We start from the raw sequence: 17,791 nt of genomic DNA on the forward strand, positions 1-17,791 counted from the left end.
AGTTTATGGTCTACTTTATCAAATGCTTTACTGAAGTCCAAGTAAATTATATCGACAGCATTCCTCTGGTCTACTAATTTTGTCATTTTGTCAAAGAATGCAATAAGATTAGTCTGGCATGATCTGTTTTTGACAAACCCATGTTGGCTTTTGGTTATTACTTTGTTTGCTTCTAGGTGTTCGGTGATTCGTTGCTTGATTATCTTTTCCAGAATCTTCCCCGGTATTGAGGTCAGGCTGATCGGTCTGTAGTTTCCTGGATCTGTTTTTTTCCCCTTTTTTGAAGATGGGAACTACATCAGCTCTTTTCCAGTCCTCTGGCAGCTCCCCTGTGCTTTCCTAAGCAACTCCAGACTATGGTGTTCAGGAATTTCTTTGCAAGGAAGTATTTTTCTGGTAAAACTGTTTGTAATAAAAGGAGGAGGAGGAACAGATATAACTATATAACTATTCAACTATATTCATACCACTTGTGTCTCATCAGGCACTACAAGATATCTAATTATTATTCAGCACAAGGTTTATCTGGATTTTCTCTTAACATAAACTGATTCAGGCCTAGTTTGAATTAAAAATCAAATTAGCTATTTTAGGAAAGCTAATTTCAATTTGATATAATGAAATCATATCCATGTTACCACAAGAACTATGGACCTGCCTTTGAAGATTAACCAGGAAACTAAAATTAGTACAAAATGTGATGGCCAGAGTTCTTGCAGATAAGAGCAGTTATGGCAAATAAACATTTATTTTCAGGTCATGTTACTAATGGATTTTTGAGGCAAATTCAAGGTGCTGGTTATTAATTCATATGGTCCTTGTGGGTAGTCAGGGCCCAACCCGTAAAGAGTTCAAAAGGGAGTGTAAAGCACCCATTAAAAACTAACAATCAAGAAAACTAACTTTTCATAGAAGCTCATTTGGGGGAATTTTACATAAATTTAGAGAGTAGACATCTGGGCTACTTATCACTGAGTAAAGTTGTTAATTTTATTTATATTTATTTTATAAACTTGTAAGTCTGTCCAAATTTACAATGATTCTGAATACCTTATACTAAAAGCAATCTTACAATTAAAAAAAAAAACTCAAATGGAGAACAACCATTAAAGACCAAGATTGCAGGTCTCCTCACTGATTCTAATTCAAAGCTTGAGAGAGAACTAGTTTTTCAAAGTGCTTTTGAACATGTTCACGGTGGGGCTGAGATGTATCTCCGGGGAGATAGTATTCCAGAGGACAAGTGCTGCACCAAAGTAGGTCTTCTTCGTAAGTCCCATCAAGTTATACTCTCTAATGCAAGGGTCGGCAATCTTAAACACTCAAAAGAACCATTTGGACCCATTTCCCACAGAAAACACCGGGAGCCACAAAATCCTTCTCATGCCTGACTATTTCCTGAGTGGCCACAAAACTAGCATATGTAGTTGAATTAAATGTTCTGTTTTCTTCTGAAACTTTTCTTGGATTTATCCATGGTTGGGATCAAAAAGCTCAATAAATTGCGTGCCAGCAGGTGTAGCACATTGGCGGTTGTGACACATATTTTGAGCAACAGGGAGCCACAGCAGAGGGATGAAAGAGCCACATGCAGCTCCAGAGCTGCGGGTTGCTGACCCTTGCTTTAACAGATGGAACTTAGAGCATGCCAACTCTGCTCAATTGTAAAAACTGAGCATGAATCATAGTAAACATATGGTTCTTTACAGGTAGTTCTTGACTTACAACAGCAATTGGGACTAGAATTTTGATCACTAAGTGATACAGTTGTAAAACACAACCACATTACCCAGCAACAGAAATCTCTGCATTCCTGATTGCAAATCCTACAGTCATATGATGAGGCAACGTCTTACTGGCTTTCCACAACAAAAGTCAGTGGGGAAGCCAGCAGGAAAGTTGCAAGTTCTACAACAGGAGGCAAGTAAGTGGTTGCTGCCCGGTTGGGGAGGGATTGAAATGTGTGGAGATGTGCAAGATTATGAGGGAATGTGAGAGAGGCATGGTGTAGGTTGACGACAGTGTGAAGCTGCAAGAAGAGATTGAGAGGGTATACGGGGGTGAACAAGGCTATAAGACGCATGAGGTACAGTATGGCTGAGGGGATATAAAAGTGTGCAAGGGGGTACATGTTTAGCCAGGGTGACACAAGTGAAGAGGAGTTTGAGGTTAGTGCACAGATGGGGAAGACATAGCCCCCCTCCCCCAAGTGATTTAGGGAGGCTAAGCGTGTTGGCAACTCCATTAACTTTCTGGGGAAGCCAGAAGATTGCAAATGTTGATCAGATGATCATTTATTTATTTATTTATTTATTTATTTTGTCACAACAATATATGTAACTATTATACAGAAAGGTTATATAGTATATAAAGGTATAAGCATGCATATATATATATATGTTTTCTGAGGTTTTCACGGGTGTTTGTATATAGGTCTTTGGTTGTTCGGGTTTTCTCCCGTGTAAAATTGGAAGTGTCTTGGCGACGTTTCGACAAAGTCTCATTCGTCATCTTCAGGCTTCACCCCCCATCCAATCAGAGCACAGCCAAGCTCCCACCCAATCAGTTCAAACCCCCACTAGCAGTTAAAAGGAAGAAACAGCTGCGATCACACATTGCTCCCAGAAGCACGAAGCTGAAGCCTGAAGATGACGAATGAGACTTCGTCGAAACGTCGCCAAGACACTTCCAATTTTACACGGGAGAAAACCCGAACAACCAAAGACCAGGAATGGGGTGAGGTCAATAGTAGAAAGTTTTTGGTTAAAGCTTTTAGGATTATGAGAAGAGACCACAGAGTCAGGTAAAGTATTCCAAGCACTGATGATTCTGTTACAGAAGTCATATTTTCTGCAATCTAGATTAAAGCGGTTGACATTAAGTTTAAATGTATTGGTTGCTCTTGTATTATTGCAATTAAAGCTGAGGTAGTCTTTGACAGGAAGGACATTACAATAGATGATTCTATGAGTTAAACTTAGGCCTTGTTGAAGGCGCCAGAGTTCCAAGTTTTCCAAGCCCAGGATTTCAAGTCTAGTGGGATAAGGTATTTTGTTGTTTACAGAGGAATGGAGAACTCTTCTTGTAAAATATTTCTGGACACATTCAATTGTATTGATGTCAGAGATATGGTGAGGGTTCCAAACAGGTGAGCTGTATTCTAGAATTGGTCTAGCAAATGTTTTATATGCTCTGGTTAGTACTGTAGTGTTTTTGGAAAAGAAGCTACACAAGATTAGGTTTACAACTCTTAGAGCCTTTTTTGCTATGTAGTTGCAGTGGGCTTTGGCACTTAGATCATTTGACATGAAAACTCCAAGGTCTTTAACGGGATGGGGGTCGTCTGTAAGGTAATGTCCATCAAGCAAGTACTTAGTGTTTGGGTTCTTTTTTCCTATATGTAAGACTGAGCATTTGCTGGTTGAGATTTGGAGTTGCCACGTGTTAGACCAAGCGGTTAGATGATCAAGATCTTTTTGAATGATAGATGTATTATCAGTGGTGTTAAATGGTTTGACATCGTCAGCAAAGAGAACACAATTACTTGAGATATGGTCACAAAGATCATTAATGTATAGTATGAAGAGTGTTGGTCCAAGGACGCTGCCTTGAGGAACGCCACTCTTGACAGGAACAGGATTTGATAGAGCATTGCCAATTTTGACCACTTGTTGTCTGTTAGACAGAAAAGCAGATATCCATTTGTGAAGGGGTCCTGAAATGCCGTAGGATTTTAGTTTTAGGAGAAGTTTATCGTGTACTACTGAGTCAAAAGCTTTGCAGAAGTCTATGTAGATTGCATCTATTGTTTTGCCTTGATCAAGATTTGTAGTCCATGTTTTTACAGTGGAGAAGTTGTAAGTTGCATGATAATTTTTTCCTGAAACCAAATTGTTTATTGGAGAGTAGGTTGTTTGCTTCTAAGTGTGAGGTAATGGATTGGTTGATGATTGATTCCATGACTTTGCAGGTGACGCAGCATAGAGAGATTGGTCTGTAATTTTTGACTAAGCTGGGGTCTCCTTTTTTGAAGATGGGGATGACTGTGGCCAGTGACCACAGTTTGGGAAGGGAACTGGTAGTGAAAGCTTTATCAAAGATTATGCTTAGGGGTTCTCCTATATTAGTGGAAAGTTTTTTTAAGAAGTAGGCACATAGTCCATCGGGTCCAATAGATAGCGATGGTTTTATGTTACGAAGAGCTTTTCCAACATTTTCTTCTGTGAAGTCTATATGAGTCAAGTCATCATGTTCATTGCTGGTACGTTTGTGGAATGTCGGATATGTGTCATCGCTGTTAACAAAAACTGAGCCAAAGAATATGTTGAAGAGGTTGGCTTTAACTATTTCGTCATTGCATTCTTTGTTGTTAGAATCTTTTAGTGGTGGGATGGATCTTGTGTCTTTAAGTTTATTGTTAACAAAATTATAAAAGGCACAATTGGAATTCGTGCGCAGAAGGTCCTCTTCTTGTTTGGTGTGGTAATTTGTGCATTCAGTTTTTATTTGATTGCATATATTTCTGTAGCGGTTTTTGAAATTTGCTACAAAGCCTTTTTTGTTTCTTTTCCAGAGGGATTTTTTTTTTGATTGAAGCTTTTTTATTGATATGGGTAGTTTGCTTTTCCTGATCATGGTTGTCATTTGTGGTACATATAGTTTAATGATTCTATTGATTTCAAGTAGGAAAACTCTATAGTGGTCTTCAGCAGTTATGCAGTTTGCAAACAGATTTTGCCAGTCCAGAAATGAAAGATCGTTGTTTATAAGGTCGTAGTTGGTTTTTTTGAAGTTGTAGATGGGGATACTATTGTTATGACGATTTGAGTATGGATGTATATTGAGACAAAAATCAATCATTGTTGGAAAAAGGTCACTGTTGGAAAAAGGTTCTTTAATTCGTAGTCCATAAATTGAGTTTGGGTTGTTGCAGAAGATGAGATCAAGGCAGTTGTTGAGTCTTGTATTGTTAGTTACAAGTTGTTCAAGACCTAGGTTTGTAACAGCGTTGTATAGTGTAGTATGTATTAGATCAGTTGTACATTCATTAGTTATCCAGTTAATGAGAGGTAGATTTAGGTCGCCCAGGAAGATGAGAGGGTATGGGCAAGAGGTAGCCCATGTTAGCAGTGAGGTTAGCATATTTGCATGGGTAATGTCATAGTCAGGGGCTCTGTAGTGTCAAGGGATAGGTCGCATACAATAGTTTCAGGGAGAGAAAGTTTGTGTGAAACTTGAATATTTTTTAGATTCAGTGACTCTACCATCTCTTCGGATTTCACGATCTGATCGATGAACTTGATATTCTTTGTTTGAGATAATGGAGTCAGGAAGGGATGAGTTCAACCATGTTTCACAAACAAAAATGATATCGAATGTACCACTGTTTAACAAGAGGATAAATTCAGGTAATTTGTTAACAATGCTTCTCGCATTTATCAATTTGCATTTGAGATCTGTAGTAATTGGTGTTGAAGAGGTAAGGGGCGTGCATACCTAGTTTTGGATGTTGGTAGGTTGGGGGTTGTGTACAACAGGTGGTTGTATAGATGGTTGGATGGGTGGATGGATGTTTTGGGAGGTGAGTGTTTGGATGTTGGGTACTTGATTGTTTATTGAGATGTTTGGTTAAGTGGTTGGTTGGGTGGTTGGTTGGATGGTAGTTTGGCTGGTTGGTTGGATGGCTGGTTGGGTGAATTGTTGGGTGGCTGTTTGGATGGCTGGATGGATGGTTGTTTGGATGGCTGTTTGGATGGCTGATTGGATGGCTGGCTGAATGGCTGTTTGAATGGCTGGTTGGGAGGTTGGTTGGATGGATGGTAGGGTGATGGGTACTTGATTGAATGTTGGGATGGCTGGTTGATTGTTATGGGTGATGGGGGGTTTGGAGGTGATTTTTTGATTGTAGGTCTTATTTTTTATGCAATCAGCCCGATAGTCAATGTATAGGTTGGATTCACCGTTGTCTTGTCTTCATTTAAGTTCTGTGCGAAGTTCACGAGAACGTATCCGTTGTAGAAAAGATAGATCGGGACGTGATCTAAGTTTATTGTAGACAGGGTTGGTTTTAGCAATAGAGTTTATAGTATAAATGAATTTACGTTTGCTGTCCTCATTTATACATGTGACTCTACAAAATCTTGGTGCTGTTGATCCATCACTGTTTTTGTATTCTGGTCCATCTCTAGAGATAGAAATTATTTCATTTGGGGAGATGGTTGATGAGATATAATTTCCAATGATGTTGTGAATCTCATTGATATCAGGTTCATTGGTGTTTTCTAGTCCAAATAATATTGCATTATTTATTTTTTGTCCTCTCTCCATGGCATCTCCGATTAGTTGGTTAGTAGATATTTGTTGCTTAGGTTGTGTTGTATTTATTTGTTGTCTAGGTTGAGTTGTAGGTTGTGTATTATGTAGTGATAGATGAGTTGGGAGGAGATTTGGATCATTTGAGTCTTCATTTTTTAGTGTTGAAATTTGTTTTATCAAGTTTGTGAAACTTTGTTCAATAACTGTTAGAATTTTTTTTCTAAGTTTTGTTCAATATCTTGTATTTTTTTTTCTAGGTTTTGTTCAATAGCTAGTAATCTTTTATCTAAGTTTTGTTCAATAGTTATTAATCTTGTTTCTAAGATTTTATCAGCGTTGGTTTTTCTGGCTGGCATAATGATATTTTGAGTTTTTATGTAATTGGTAATGAAGTAGTATCTTTCTTATTTCTTTGTTTTATTACACAGTCTTTCTAATTTTAGTAATGAGGAAGTATTTCTGCAATTTTTCTTGAGTTTTTTTTCTTTAACTTTCTATGTCTCCAATTTGTATTTTGTATTTCTTTGTATTTCTCCAATTTCCTTGATTTATTTTTTTTAACTTTCTATGTCAATCACTTTGGTAATTGTTATGGTAATGGGGAAATCACTATGGTAACAGTGAAATTCGGCGGGAAATTTAAAATGATGAGATTGGATGGTTGAAGAAGCCTCTTTAGGGGTGGCTACAATGGCAGATTTTTCAAATAGTCAATAGCTACAATGGCGGGAATTTCAAATAGTCTGAACTCACCAGAGGTCCTGTAACGGTCCTGTCAATTGGTGGCTTAGTAGTTTTAAATCGGGTTTTAAATCCAGGTATAAGTCCAGCTTTAAATCAGTGTGGGGATCGCAGCTGGAGAGGTCTTCTGGGTCAGCCACCTGGTTCCTCATCTCGGCCGCCCAGATTGCAGCGGCGGCGGCCTCCTGGGTCCTCTTCACGGCCTCCTGGGTTCTCTTCACAGCAGTCTGGATAGCAGCGGCAGCAGCCACCTGGGTCCTCTTCACGGCTGCCTGGATAGCAGTGGCAGCAGCCACCTGGGTCCTCTTCACGGCCGCCTGGATAGCAGCGGCGGCGGCTTCCTGGGTCCTCGGCCGCCCGGATGGCGGCGGCGGCTTCCTGGGTCCTCGGCTACCGGGATGGCGGCAGCGGCGGCTTCCTGGGTCCTTGGCCGCCCAGATGGCAGTGGTGGCGGCTTCCTGGGTCCTCAGCTGCCCGGATGGCGGTGGCGGCGGCTTCCTGGGTCCTCAGCTGCCCGGATGGCGGTGGCGGCGGCTTCCTGGGTCCTCGGCCGCCCGGATGGCAGCGGCAGCAGCTTCCTAGGTCCTCGGCCACCCGGATTGCAGCGGCGGCGGCTTCCTGGGTCCTCGGCCGCCCGGATGGCAGCAGCGGCAGCCTCCTGGGATCTCGTCAGTCCTAGTCGCGGCTGCCCAGATCGTAGCGGCGGTGGCCTCCTGGGATCTCATCGCGGCCGCCCGGATCGCAGCAGCGGTCTCTTGGATGTGGTCTCTTGGATGTGGTGCTGCAACCAGTTATAAGTGCAAACCAGTTGCCAATTTCCAAAATCACAGTCAACTGACTACAGGGATGCTGGAATATCAAAATTCTGAGAACTGTTCTGAAAAAAACATTGGTTCAACACCATCCTGACTTTGAACAGTCACTGAATGAATAGTCATAGATTGAGGACTACCTTTATATAAGAAGCCACTATGCTATCTAAAGTCATAGGGATTCAGATAGGATCTCTTTGATTCCTTTGATCCTCTTTCGAATACCTTCTTGTCACAAAGAAAATGTTGTTCCTGTTTGCCAGATATTGGGAGAATCTACATCTATTCTTACCCTACAATACTTTTCAAATGCTGTTTCCACTCTGTGGCCTGTAATTATATTATGGCCTTCTTGTCTCCGAGATGCTTAAAAAAGCCAAGAGAAAACCATTTGATCGCATTAGCATTGTCATTATACTGCATTTTTCTCCCTAAAAACTTGGCTTTGTACCTGGGTGTAGGGCTTGTAATATGTTAAGGACCCCTTTTTGGCTTTACTGTTAGATGTTTAACCTGCTGAATGCATTTATTGTTTGGGTGTTTAATTGCTTTAACTCAGTGGTAGTCAACCTGGTCCCTACCGCCCACTAGTGGGCGTTCCAGCTTTCATGGTGGGCGGTAGGGGTTTTGTCCAATACTGAAACACTTTCCTTTTTTTTAATTTGACTTTTTAAAAAATTGTCATAGCATTATTTAAAAACATTTTCATTAGGTTTTCATAAAATTTCCCGTGACAATTTAAATTTATGAAAATATACTATTTGTATCGCCCACGCATAAGTTTAGTTTACGTTATGCAAGTGAAACTAAATGGCGCTATACTGCAACCGCAAACAAAAGAGCCTCGTCCCAGAATAGCTCGCGCATCTCCCCCCACACCACCCAGCTGTAACAGACAAGCAGAGCTGGTAGCCGGTGCCTCCCCCCCCCAAACCCAATCCACAATGCGTGAGAGGCATGCGCAGACGACAATACACGGCACGTTACTGTGGAACTGGTGGGTGGTTAGAAAATTTTACTACTAACAGAGATACAAAAGTGGGCGGTAGTATAAAAAGGTTGACTAGCCCTGCTTTAACTGTTACATAGTTTTAGTATTGTAAGCTGTCCAGAATCACTTGGCTGAGATGAGCAACAAGAGAAAATGAATGAATGAATGAGTGAATGAGTGGATAAAATGATGAATAATAGAAATATAGTAAGCTTCCATAATCCTGAAAAACGTTCCTTTCTCTTTCCACTTTTCATTCATTATGCAAGCATGAAAACTGAATGTATGTTTTGGAAATGAGTATGTGAAAAGAATATTTATCAAGAAAATATGTTACATTTATGGCATTGGTTCAGGTTGTCTTACAAGTCATGCAGTGAGCAGTGAAGCCTTAATATTTCCTCATTCTCTCTCTTGATAAAACAATTATCAACTCTAACCTGCCTGAACCTGAAAGTATTTTAGCAAATCACTTTTTGTTCCCATAGAGCTACCTTTAATACAAGGAAGTTTGATGTTTTTGCTGAATTTCCTGTTTATCTATTCTAATAGTGGACATGATTGGTCTATTTATCAGCTGGGTAGAAAAATGGGGCCACCTACAGACAAGCGCTAGAAGTTTTCACAAGCACAGAGGACATCTCAGGATTGATGTATTAATAATCCGTTTGTTCTGTTCTTTCTCCAGGACAATCTATGCTGTCTAAGGACTGAAACAGACAATTTCCACTAGGGATTTTTCCATCATAGTCTCCTGAACTTTCTCTATTTTTATTCATCAAAAGCGACACAACGTTATGAGTCTCTTCTTCCAGGTCAACTTGAATTCTGAATGGTAGCATTTCCCCTGTGTAAGGAGATTTTTCCGTCTTACTGAAGTTTGCTAAATCCCTATCAAGTAAATAGAAAAATTAGTAAAGCAATTGTTTTGAAATATGCAAAAAAATTCTCAATTCCGTGAGCATTTTTAAAGAAAACCCAGAAACTTCACTCAGCTAAATGAAGGTTAAATGTATTCATTGCCCTGCAGGAGGCATGGGATACAGAAACATCATTTGAAAATAATAGGGCAAAGGTGCAAAATAATTAGTCTATCACAGCTCCTTACATACTCTGATTCCTATTCCCCCTCCAATATTCACCAGTGCCTGCAGACTGCAGTATATCTGCAGATCTCTCTTGATTGCTACCAAATTCTGCATCTCTCCTAATTTGGTAGAGTATACATCGTTATTTTTTTTTCCAACCCAGAAACCAACATGTTGCAAAACAAAGCCCCAGTCTCATTTTCATTTTCAAGAATTCCTATGGTAATTTTATCAAAACATAGCTAGCTGCTTGGAACAGGCTTTTATTTGAAAACTCTCTTAATCAGAGAGAGATTGAGAGAAAGAGAAAGAGAGAGGGAAAGGGAGGGAGGGGGTTGGAAGCAATATCTTGAAAGTCTAAAAGGGATCCTAAGGAAGCAATAAGCATTGGTAGAAAGTATAAAAGTGTTTTAACACAGTAGGTTGGTTTCATCAGGAAAAAAAATAAGATAAGATTGAAAAAGTATCTTTATATTGTGACATGTGTTAGCTTGTTTATAAAATCTGTTTCCTTTGTCTGTGTTGGTACATGTGTGCCCAGCAGGAACATCCTTTTTTCTGCTTTTGCTTTTAAATCTAGGAATTATGCTGTACAAATACAAAGCTCTAAAATTGGTGTAAAGGAGCAATTTGATTCAAGTTATCCTGAAAAAGCAAGGCACCGAGGCTATCATCTGAAGCGTCAAAGGCTACTGTTTCCTTTGCCAATCTATTTCCAAGAAGTGCTTTCTGAATATGCATGCCCATGTAGAACTGAAGGCCCTCGAAGTAGCCATCTGGATTTGAATCACGTTTTAATCATGATTTTACAAAGCTTAATGGTTATATGCCCTGTATGTATGTACATATGTTTTTAGATTAGTGGGGGAGGAGCATTCCAGTTTGCCTTCAATGTCTTCTGTGAAATAAATGGTGGGAAATATGAAAGGTTATTTGAAGCTCAGACCTGCCTATACTCTTATACCCAATTACTTGGCTTTCTGTCTTCTTTGAAATAGATATCAGAGATAGATAACAAAAAATTGTGGTTCAAGTGAATAAAATTAGGGGCTAAAAATGTGCAAGAATTTTTTTTTTATTTTTCTTTACTTCCCAAATTGTGTTATATACCATCGTAGATAAATATATCCTTACAGCCATGCACTTTTAATCTATGTTCTAAAAGAACTGTTTTATGTATCCCAGCTCCAAAATTTCAGCAGTCAGCATTTTTAATGGACTAATTGTACTAGAGTGCTAAACTAATACGTGATTGGGTAAAGATAAATCTACTATTAAGACCCAGAGTGAGCCATTTCACATCTATATTATTAAGTACATAGATGGGACAGGGAGCAAAGGAAATTATATAATTTCAATATATACCCTGCTTTCTGAAAGCCCAGTTTGTTTTCAATCTATTTCTGTCTTGGGTTTTCTAGGTTTTACTTTAGAAACTAAAAATGATTTAAATAACTGCAGAACAAAGTATTACAAGAGTATTACTTGGAAGATGCTGATTTGCCTTTCAGGTTCATAAATATCCTTTGGAACTGTTCCCATAATTAAAAAAAGGCAGATAAAAGTCTACTTGTAAATTAGTATGCAATAATTATTAATATAACTATTTTCCTGCGTCTGCAAGTTTAAATGCACTAGGGTAAACTAGTCCAATCGTAAGAAGGTTTTTTGTTTTGTTTTGAGACACTGTAAGCCCTTTGAGGCAATGGGTAGAGCAAAGGAAGAAGAAGAAAGCAATCCCAGAAAGGCACATACGATTCCTTTGAACCTATTTCTCTGCTTAGCTTGTGTAAGATCAACAGGACACTTATATTTAAAAACAACAACAAAAAACCAAAAACAAAATCAAGGGCTAGGCTGCAGAGTTAAGAAGAATGCAGCAATTCCCCCCCCCCCCCAAGTAATCAGATCCAATTCACCTTTCCATCTATCACCTACCGATTTAACCAAAGCCTTTGGCAGTATCTGAGAACATCTAAGATTTCCACATGAATCTCCTGGGAAAACCTCTACTTTAAGAATCTAAACGCTGTATCCACTCATTTAAACCCTGTATTCGCCACCAAGTCATTGTAGTCCTTTGGGACGAAGCCCTGAAAAAGGCAATTATATTAGCCCAAACGAAGAGGTTAAAAACCCTCGTCCTCGCTGCGTATCTTTGTACCTGTTTGCTTAAAAGTCTCACTGAGACAGACCCGTTCCTGGCAACCCCAGTCACAATGATCTTTGCATCGCTATCCTCAACTGGATGCACCCTAAAGATTACAGCTGCGGCGCTCTTTCCTTGGCATTTCCTGCAAGCCAGCGCTTACTCCGAGGTAGCAAATGCTGCCTTCTAAGCCCGCATCGCGCGTTTCTGACAAGAGATCGCAGCCTCTGCACGTTGTGGCCTCAATCTCTGCTTAAGAGCAGGAGCCGCGGATTCTCCTCTCCCGCCCCGTCCCCCGGATCAACCATCCAAGGCGATTTCCATCCGGTGGGGGGGTATGATCAAAGTTCCCCCCCTTCCCCCTCCCCACCTCGTCCTTTATCTCCGGAATAAAGCGCCCTTCAGCCGGATGCCGGGTTCGGAGCCTCCCAGGACTTGCATCCTTTGCACTTCCCTGGGACGAAACCCAGGGGGAACTTACTGGCGTAATAAACGCGCCTAGGATCGCGGGGAAAGACGCCCTAGAATTTCGCCGGACCTGCTGCCGATCACCTCCCGCTCTCTTCCGAACCCGGCGACCCCCCCCCTCCCCCCCACCGGTGCCTTTGGTTACTTCCCGTGCCCAATCTTTCCCACAGGCCTTTTTATTCCAGCCTGCCAACCTCTCGCCGACCGAGACGCGTCTCGGGGGGGGGGGGAGCGGCTTCCATTCCGCATTTTCTCCTGCCCTCTCCGCGCCCCCCCCCCCACAACATTAGTTTCAGTGCGCCCTGCCCCAAATCGCGGCGTCTCCCTCCCCACTTTTTTTATTTTTTTTATTTTTTCTCCTCCGCCCGGTGGCCGCTTTTTCTCTTCCCTCGCTGGTGCTATAAAGCTTCGGCGGAAGGCTGGGAAGCGGCTCGTCGGGCAAAGGAGCGGGCCCTTTGAGCGAGTGCAGGGGGCGTGTCCTCCCTGGCTTGGTCCCACCTCTTTCTTTCAGCTTTCGGTCTTGGAGCGCCGCTAGGCTGCCAGAGGAAAGAGCCACCTGCTTCGGAGCGGTCGCGATTGGCGCCTCGCTCGCTCCTTCCTTCCTTCGTGCCTCCCTCCTCGGTGGCAGAAGCTGCGAGCGGCCGCTTCCCCTGAAGCCGCCAACTTCTGCTTCTACTCCCGCTCTCCCCCTTTTCACTGGACCCCGTTGGCCGGAAAGTTGCGAACCCTCCGCTGTGGTTCTTCATCGGAGAAGAAAGCCGCCGCCGCCGCTCTCTGGAGGGGTGGGGGGGAGGGAAAAAAAAGCCCGCGCCCTCGTCCTTCGTTTCTCCCATCGGGAGGAGCAGCGGCCGAAGTCGCCGTTTGCCTGGCGGGGAGGCGGAATGGAGGTGCCCTCCGCCGTCGCCTCCTGCTTTCCTTGCCGGCTGCAACGGCAAACGCCGCTCTTCTTTCTCCTGGCGCTGCTGCTTTCTGCCCTTTCCCTGCGGCCAGGTAAGTAGAGCGATTGGTGCTGAGCTCAACTTGCGGCCGGCCGGGGACAGGCGCGCCTTGGGGACGGAGGGAAAAGCTGTTTTAAAGGTTTCCGACTCTTCGGCTTCTTGGTGCCTCCGTTTTCTTTTTTGCTCTTTCTCCGACTGCCTGGAACTTTAGGGGAGGACGAGGCGGATTGCGGCTGCAGGTGGCTCTGGTGTGCCGCTCTGGTTGGTTCTGGATCCGGTCGTTTTAATAGCGATGCTTTTTTTTTTCTTCCCTTCGGAAACCGGCTTCCTGCTCCGGACGAAGCTCGGCGTTTGTGTGATTGAGAAATCGAGCGTCTTGTGCGGGGCGAAGGAAAGCGGGTGGGTGGGTGGGGAAGCGGATTGATCAGAACCGATCAGGCTAAAATAACCCGTGTGGATTAGATTACGATTCCCACCCAGTTCCCCGTTCGCGTATGCTGCAGCACGTACGCATGACTGCAATCCCTCACTTATTAAAAACTCACTGAGACTTTTGTAGAAAAGTGGAGACCGTCATCCTGAATGGACCCGATGCATCGTAGTCAAGGAACCTATGAAAATGATTCCCTCTCTTTTAAAATTAACATTTCTTTTTCGGGTTGGTTTCTCACCCCCACCACCGCCTTCCTGGCTTAAATCACGTTTAAGGTTCCACTCTCGAAGAGAAGCCTGTTGATCTTGGCCAGCTTTATTTCTGACCTCATGGGCCATTAAACATTGAGCCTTTGATAGGCGGGACTGCCCTGTTTTAAATTCAACTGTAAGGATCGTTAGCCCTCCCCCCCCCCCTTGCGGTGTACAAATGACAACTAGTTATTTATTTATTTTCCTTTATTTGCTTGGGTTTTGTTATAAAAGGAGACAAAATGTGCCTGCTAGCTCCCCTTTTAGTGCTCTGGGAAGCTGAGCAAGATTTGTCAGATACAGAACAGCCTTTATCTTTGGTGGGCTTCTCCTGCGCCTTTTAAAAGTTGCCTTACTGGTTGTGCAAGAGAGAGCCGAGCAAGGTGACTTCATCTGCTCTGCACATATATGCGCACACAAAACACCAAACAACCATGTCCTTTAGCTCAACGAACCACAAGTACTATGTCTGTAGCTGGAAAAAAAAATAGGGGGTGAGGGTAGGGTTGAGTGAAAGATCATTCAAACCAAAGGCTAGTTGAAAGTTCAGAGCAGATTTGTAGATCCCATCAGATTGATTTTGAAGGATTAAATATCATTATAGGAAGCCCTCTAGATAAAATAGCTGTATACTTAGCAGTTCAGTAAATGGCTCCCTAGACTGGAACACTTTTCTGCTGTTTCTATTCCACATCTGTATAGTTATTTAGGGACTTTGGCTTCTCTGCCTGTGTTGTAATATACACACCACTTTCGGGGATGCTGTCCAATCCATTGTTGTACTGTTTGCAGAATTTTAGGGACAGAAAGACAGATATAGATATAATCCTATTATGGATGGTTGAGTCTTTAGGAATGACAGATGGTGATATTGAAAGATAAAGTCAGTTCTTGGCTTGCAGACACTTGGACAGTCTTCAGGCAAAAGAGTGTGACATCCACCTGGAATATTCTTCTTGGTGTTGTAAGATCAATTAGGATCTTGAGAACAAGGTTCTTCCAGTTCTAAAAGCACGGGTTTTGCATTAATCAGCTCCATTTTGCAGCAGATTTACTCAGATCTGGTAGAATTCCTTATGTGTGTGATTTTCCACTGAAATTTTGGCTTGATTTTTATTATTTATTAATCTTTTTAGGAATAAAATAAACTGGGCTACTGAAATGGCCTGCGTAGTTCTGTTTCCAGTTTGCTCTCTGAATCTATTTGTGTATTAACCAGTCACTGGAACAAGAGAAGCAAACTGCAAACTGTACTCTTCCTACACTGTGCAGCCTCTCATTATTCTTGTAGAAAGAGCGTCAACCTGTGGTGACATTTTGTATTACTTGAAGAGAGCACCTTTGTGTGTCGGCCTTTGAATGAATACAGGACCTTTGTAGTGGATTTAGTGTTTTCACATTTGGAGAACCCCCTTATTAACTGTACAAAAGCCAGCTTTTTACTGTGGATACAGAAAGTAACTTAAGTATGTGTATGTTTAGGCACCTTCATTCCAACTGGTGGTGTTTTGATTAGTACAAATCTAAATTTCTAATTTCAATTAATGAAGCTAAATCTTCTTGCAATGAAATTGGACAGTGCTTCAGTTAAATTTCATTAAATGCAGTATTTAATTATTGTGTCTTAAAGCAGCAGTAGGGTTGCATTTTTAAAGAAAGTTAATTGCAGTACAGCATGAAAAGACTAGGAAAGCCTGAACTCCGGGGTTTGATTAAGAATACAGTTTAATTGATGGTTGCTAGAGAGTAAGGCCACTGAAGACAGTGGGATTTTCTTACTGAAACAGAAAGTGTCACAATATAGGATAGGATAGATTGTTCGGTCCCCAATAAAAGTGTTAAATAAAAAAGGAATGAGGTTGCCAAAAATGTTAAATATGCCTATTTATTGGCTTAATTATTTTTTGTCATCTCAAAACCATTTACTGTGAGTGTGAAGAATCTTAGGACTTTCTGCTTTGAATTGTTTTCCTTAAACAAGGTAGAAATCCTTAATAATTGTTTTTGCTTTAAAAGAGAATTTTCAAGGAACCGAAAATGCCATTTGACTGAGATAGAAACCATTACTAGAAAACAAGTTGATTGAAATCAGTGGCCTTTACCAGTGGACTGAGGCTATGTGGATGCAGATAGACACATGATTATTTGTGGTAACTTATAAGCGTGATAGCCAAAATAGGTTTTCCTTTCAAAAATATAATTTTGGAAATAAGTCCTTCCTTCTTCTAATGTTATACATACAGTATATGCCACTGAAATCTAATTTAATGACAATTGGCAAACGCCAACGAAGGCATTTTAAAGTGGTGGTGGATTAGCCCAATGAAAACATAAGCTGCTATAAAAACACAGTACTGTAGCCCATTAGAAAAAGCATTAAAAGGACCAATATTGTAAGAATTTTATGTAAAGCTATGCACCTATACTGATGATTACTATCCCAGACTTACACCTTGAAGACTACCGTAGAAGTAGAAAACGTGGGACACAGTTACTGGAATGCACTACCTGGCTCTGTAGTTTCTTCCCCAAACCCCCAAAACTTTAAGCTTAAACTGTCTACTGTTGACCTCACCCCATTCCTAAGGGGTCTGTAAGGGGCATGGTTAAGTACACCTGCGTGCCTACCATCCCTATCCTAATATTCCTCTTTACTTTTTTCATGTATCCGAATTATGTTTATACTTTAATCTGTTATCTAATATATGATTGACAAATAAAAATAAAATAAAAAAATAAAAAAAAATAAAGTGGTCATGTGGGGATGAGTGGGAGAGTAGTTCAGAAAGACGAAAAGTATAACAGAAACATATTAAAATTGCCAAAATACTAGACTGACCCAATGAGAGGAAAGAGGGAGGGAGGGAGCCAGTACAAATGTATTGTTTTTCTGATAGTTGGCTGGTGGAATTTGATTCCAGTTTGCTCAGAATAGGACAGTACTCTATGTACAAACTCATGAACATTTAGGCTATTAGTGAAACTAGATGTAATTACACATAATGTATATAGTAATAGTGGCAGAAGAGCTTTTAATGTTATTTTCTGAGATCATGAGGCTATCTCTCAGATCCCTTTGATAGATTTAATGATCTTGGTTTAGCTTAGCATAGCTTTTTAGTTTTGTAAGGCCTGCCATTTAATTGTTAACTACTTAAATGTTTATTCCTTGTTTATTTCTCATAACTAAAATGTCCATTTCTTAACACCAAATCAAAATATTTTTCTGTACTTAATTATATGAGTTGCTAAGTATTTTAAGAAAAATACTGTTGCTTATTTTTATAAGTGACTAAATGTGCTTAAATGATGTAAGTGTGTTGTAAATAAATAATTATAATATTTATATTATGTCACTACTATAATATCAATTAGATATATTGACCAGTATTTTAATAAATGTGAGAATTAGAAACATTGAAGAGCATTAGCATGAAAGTCAATAACTCAATTTATAGACCTTTTAAGATAAGAGATAGAAAACCTGTGGCTGTACAATTATTATGCCCAGTTGATTGATTTGATTCATTACATTTATATAGCTGTTTTTGGAGTGCTGATAGTTATAGTTCTCTATGAAAAAAAATCCGCTGATTACTTATTCA

General features: G+C 40.9%; 1 protein-coding gene across 2 annotated transcripts in view; it reads left to right on the plus strand.

Annotated features, from left to right (window-relative positions):
• Positions 1 to 13,095: 13,095 nt before the first annotated feature.
• ALCAM (activated leukocyte cell adhesion molecule) overlaps positions 13,096 to 17,791 on the plus strand; it is a 119,765-nt gene continuing 115,069 nt past the window's right edge. For both annotated transcript variants that reach the window (XM_058186312.1, XM_058186311.1), the window contains exon 1: positions 13,096 to 13,554. In XM_058186312.1, the coding sequence (XP_058042295.1) occupies positions 13,446 to 13,554 (109 nt within the window). In that variant the 5' untranslated portion in view covers positions 13,096 to 13,445. The remainder of the gene's footprint in view (positions 13,555 to 17,791) is intronic.

The sequence above is a fragment of the Ahaetulla prasina genome, chromosome 5, assembly GCF_028640845.1.
Source record: "Ahaetulla prasina isolate Xishuangbanna chromosome 5, ASM2864084v1, whole genome shotgun sequence".
Taxonomy (NCBI): Eukaryota; Metazoa; Chordata; class Lepidosauria; order Squamata; family Colubridae; genus Ahaetulla; species Ahaetulla prasina.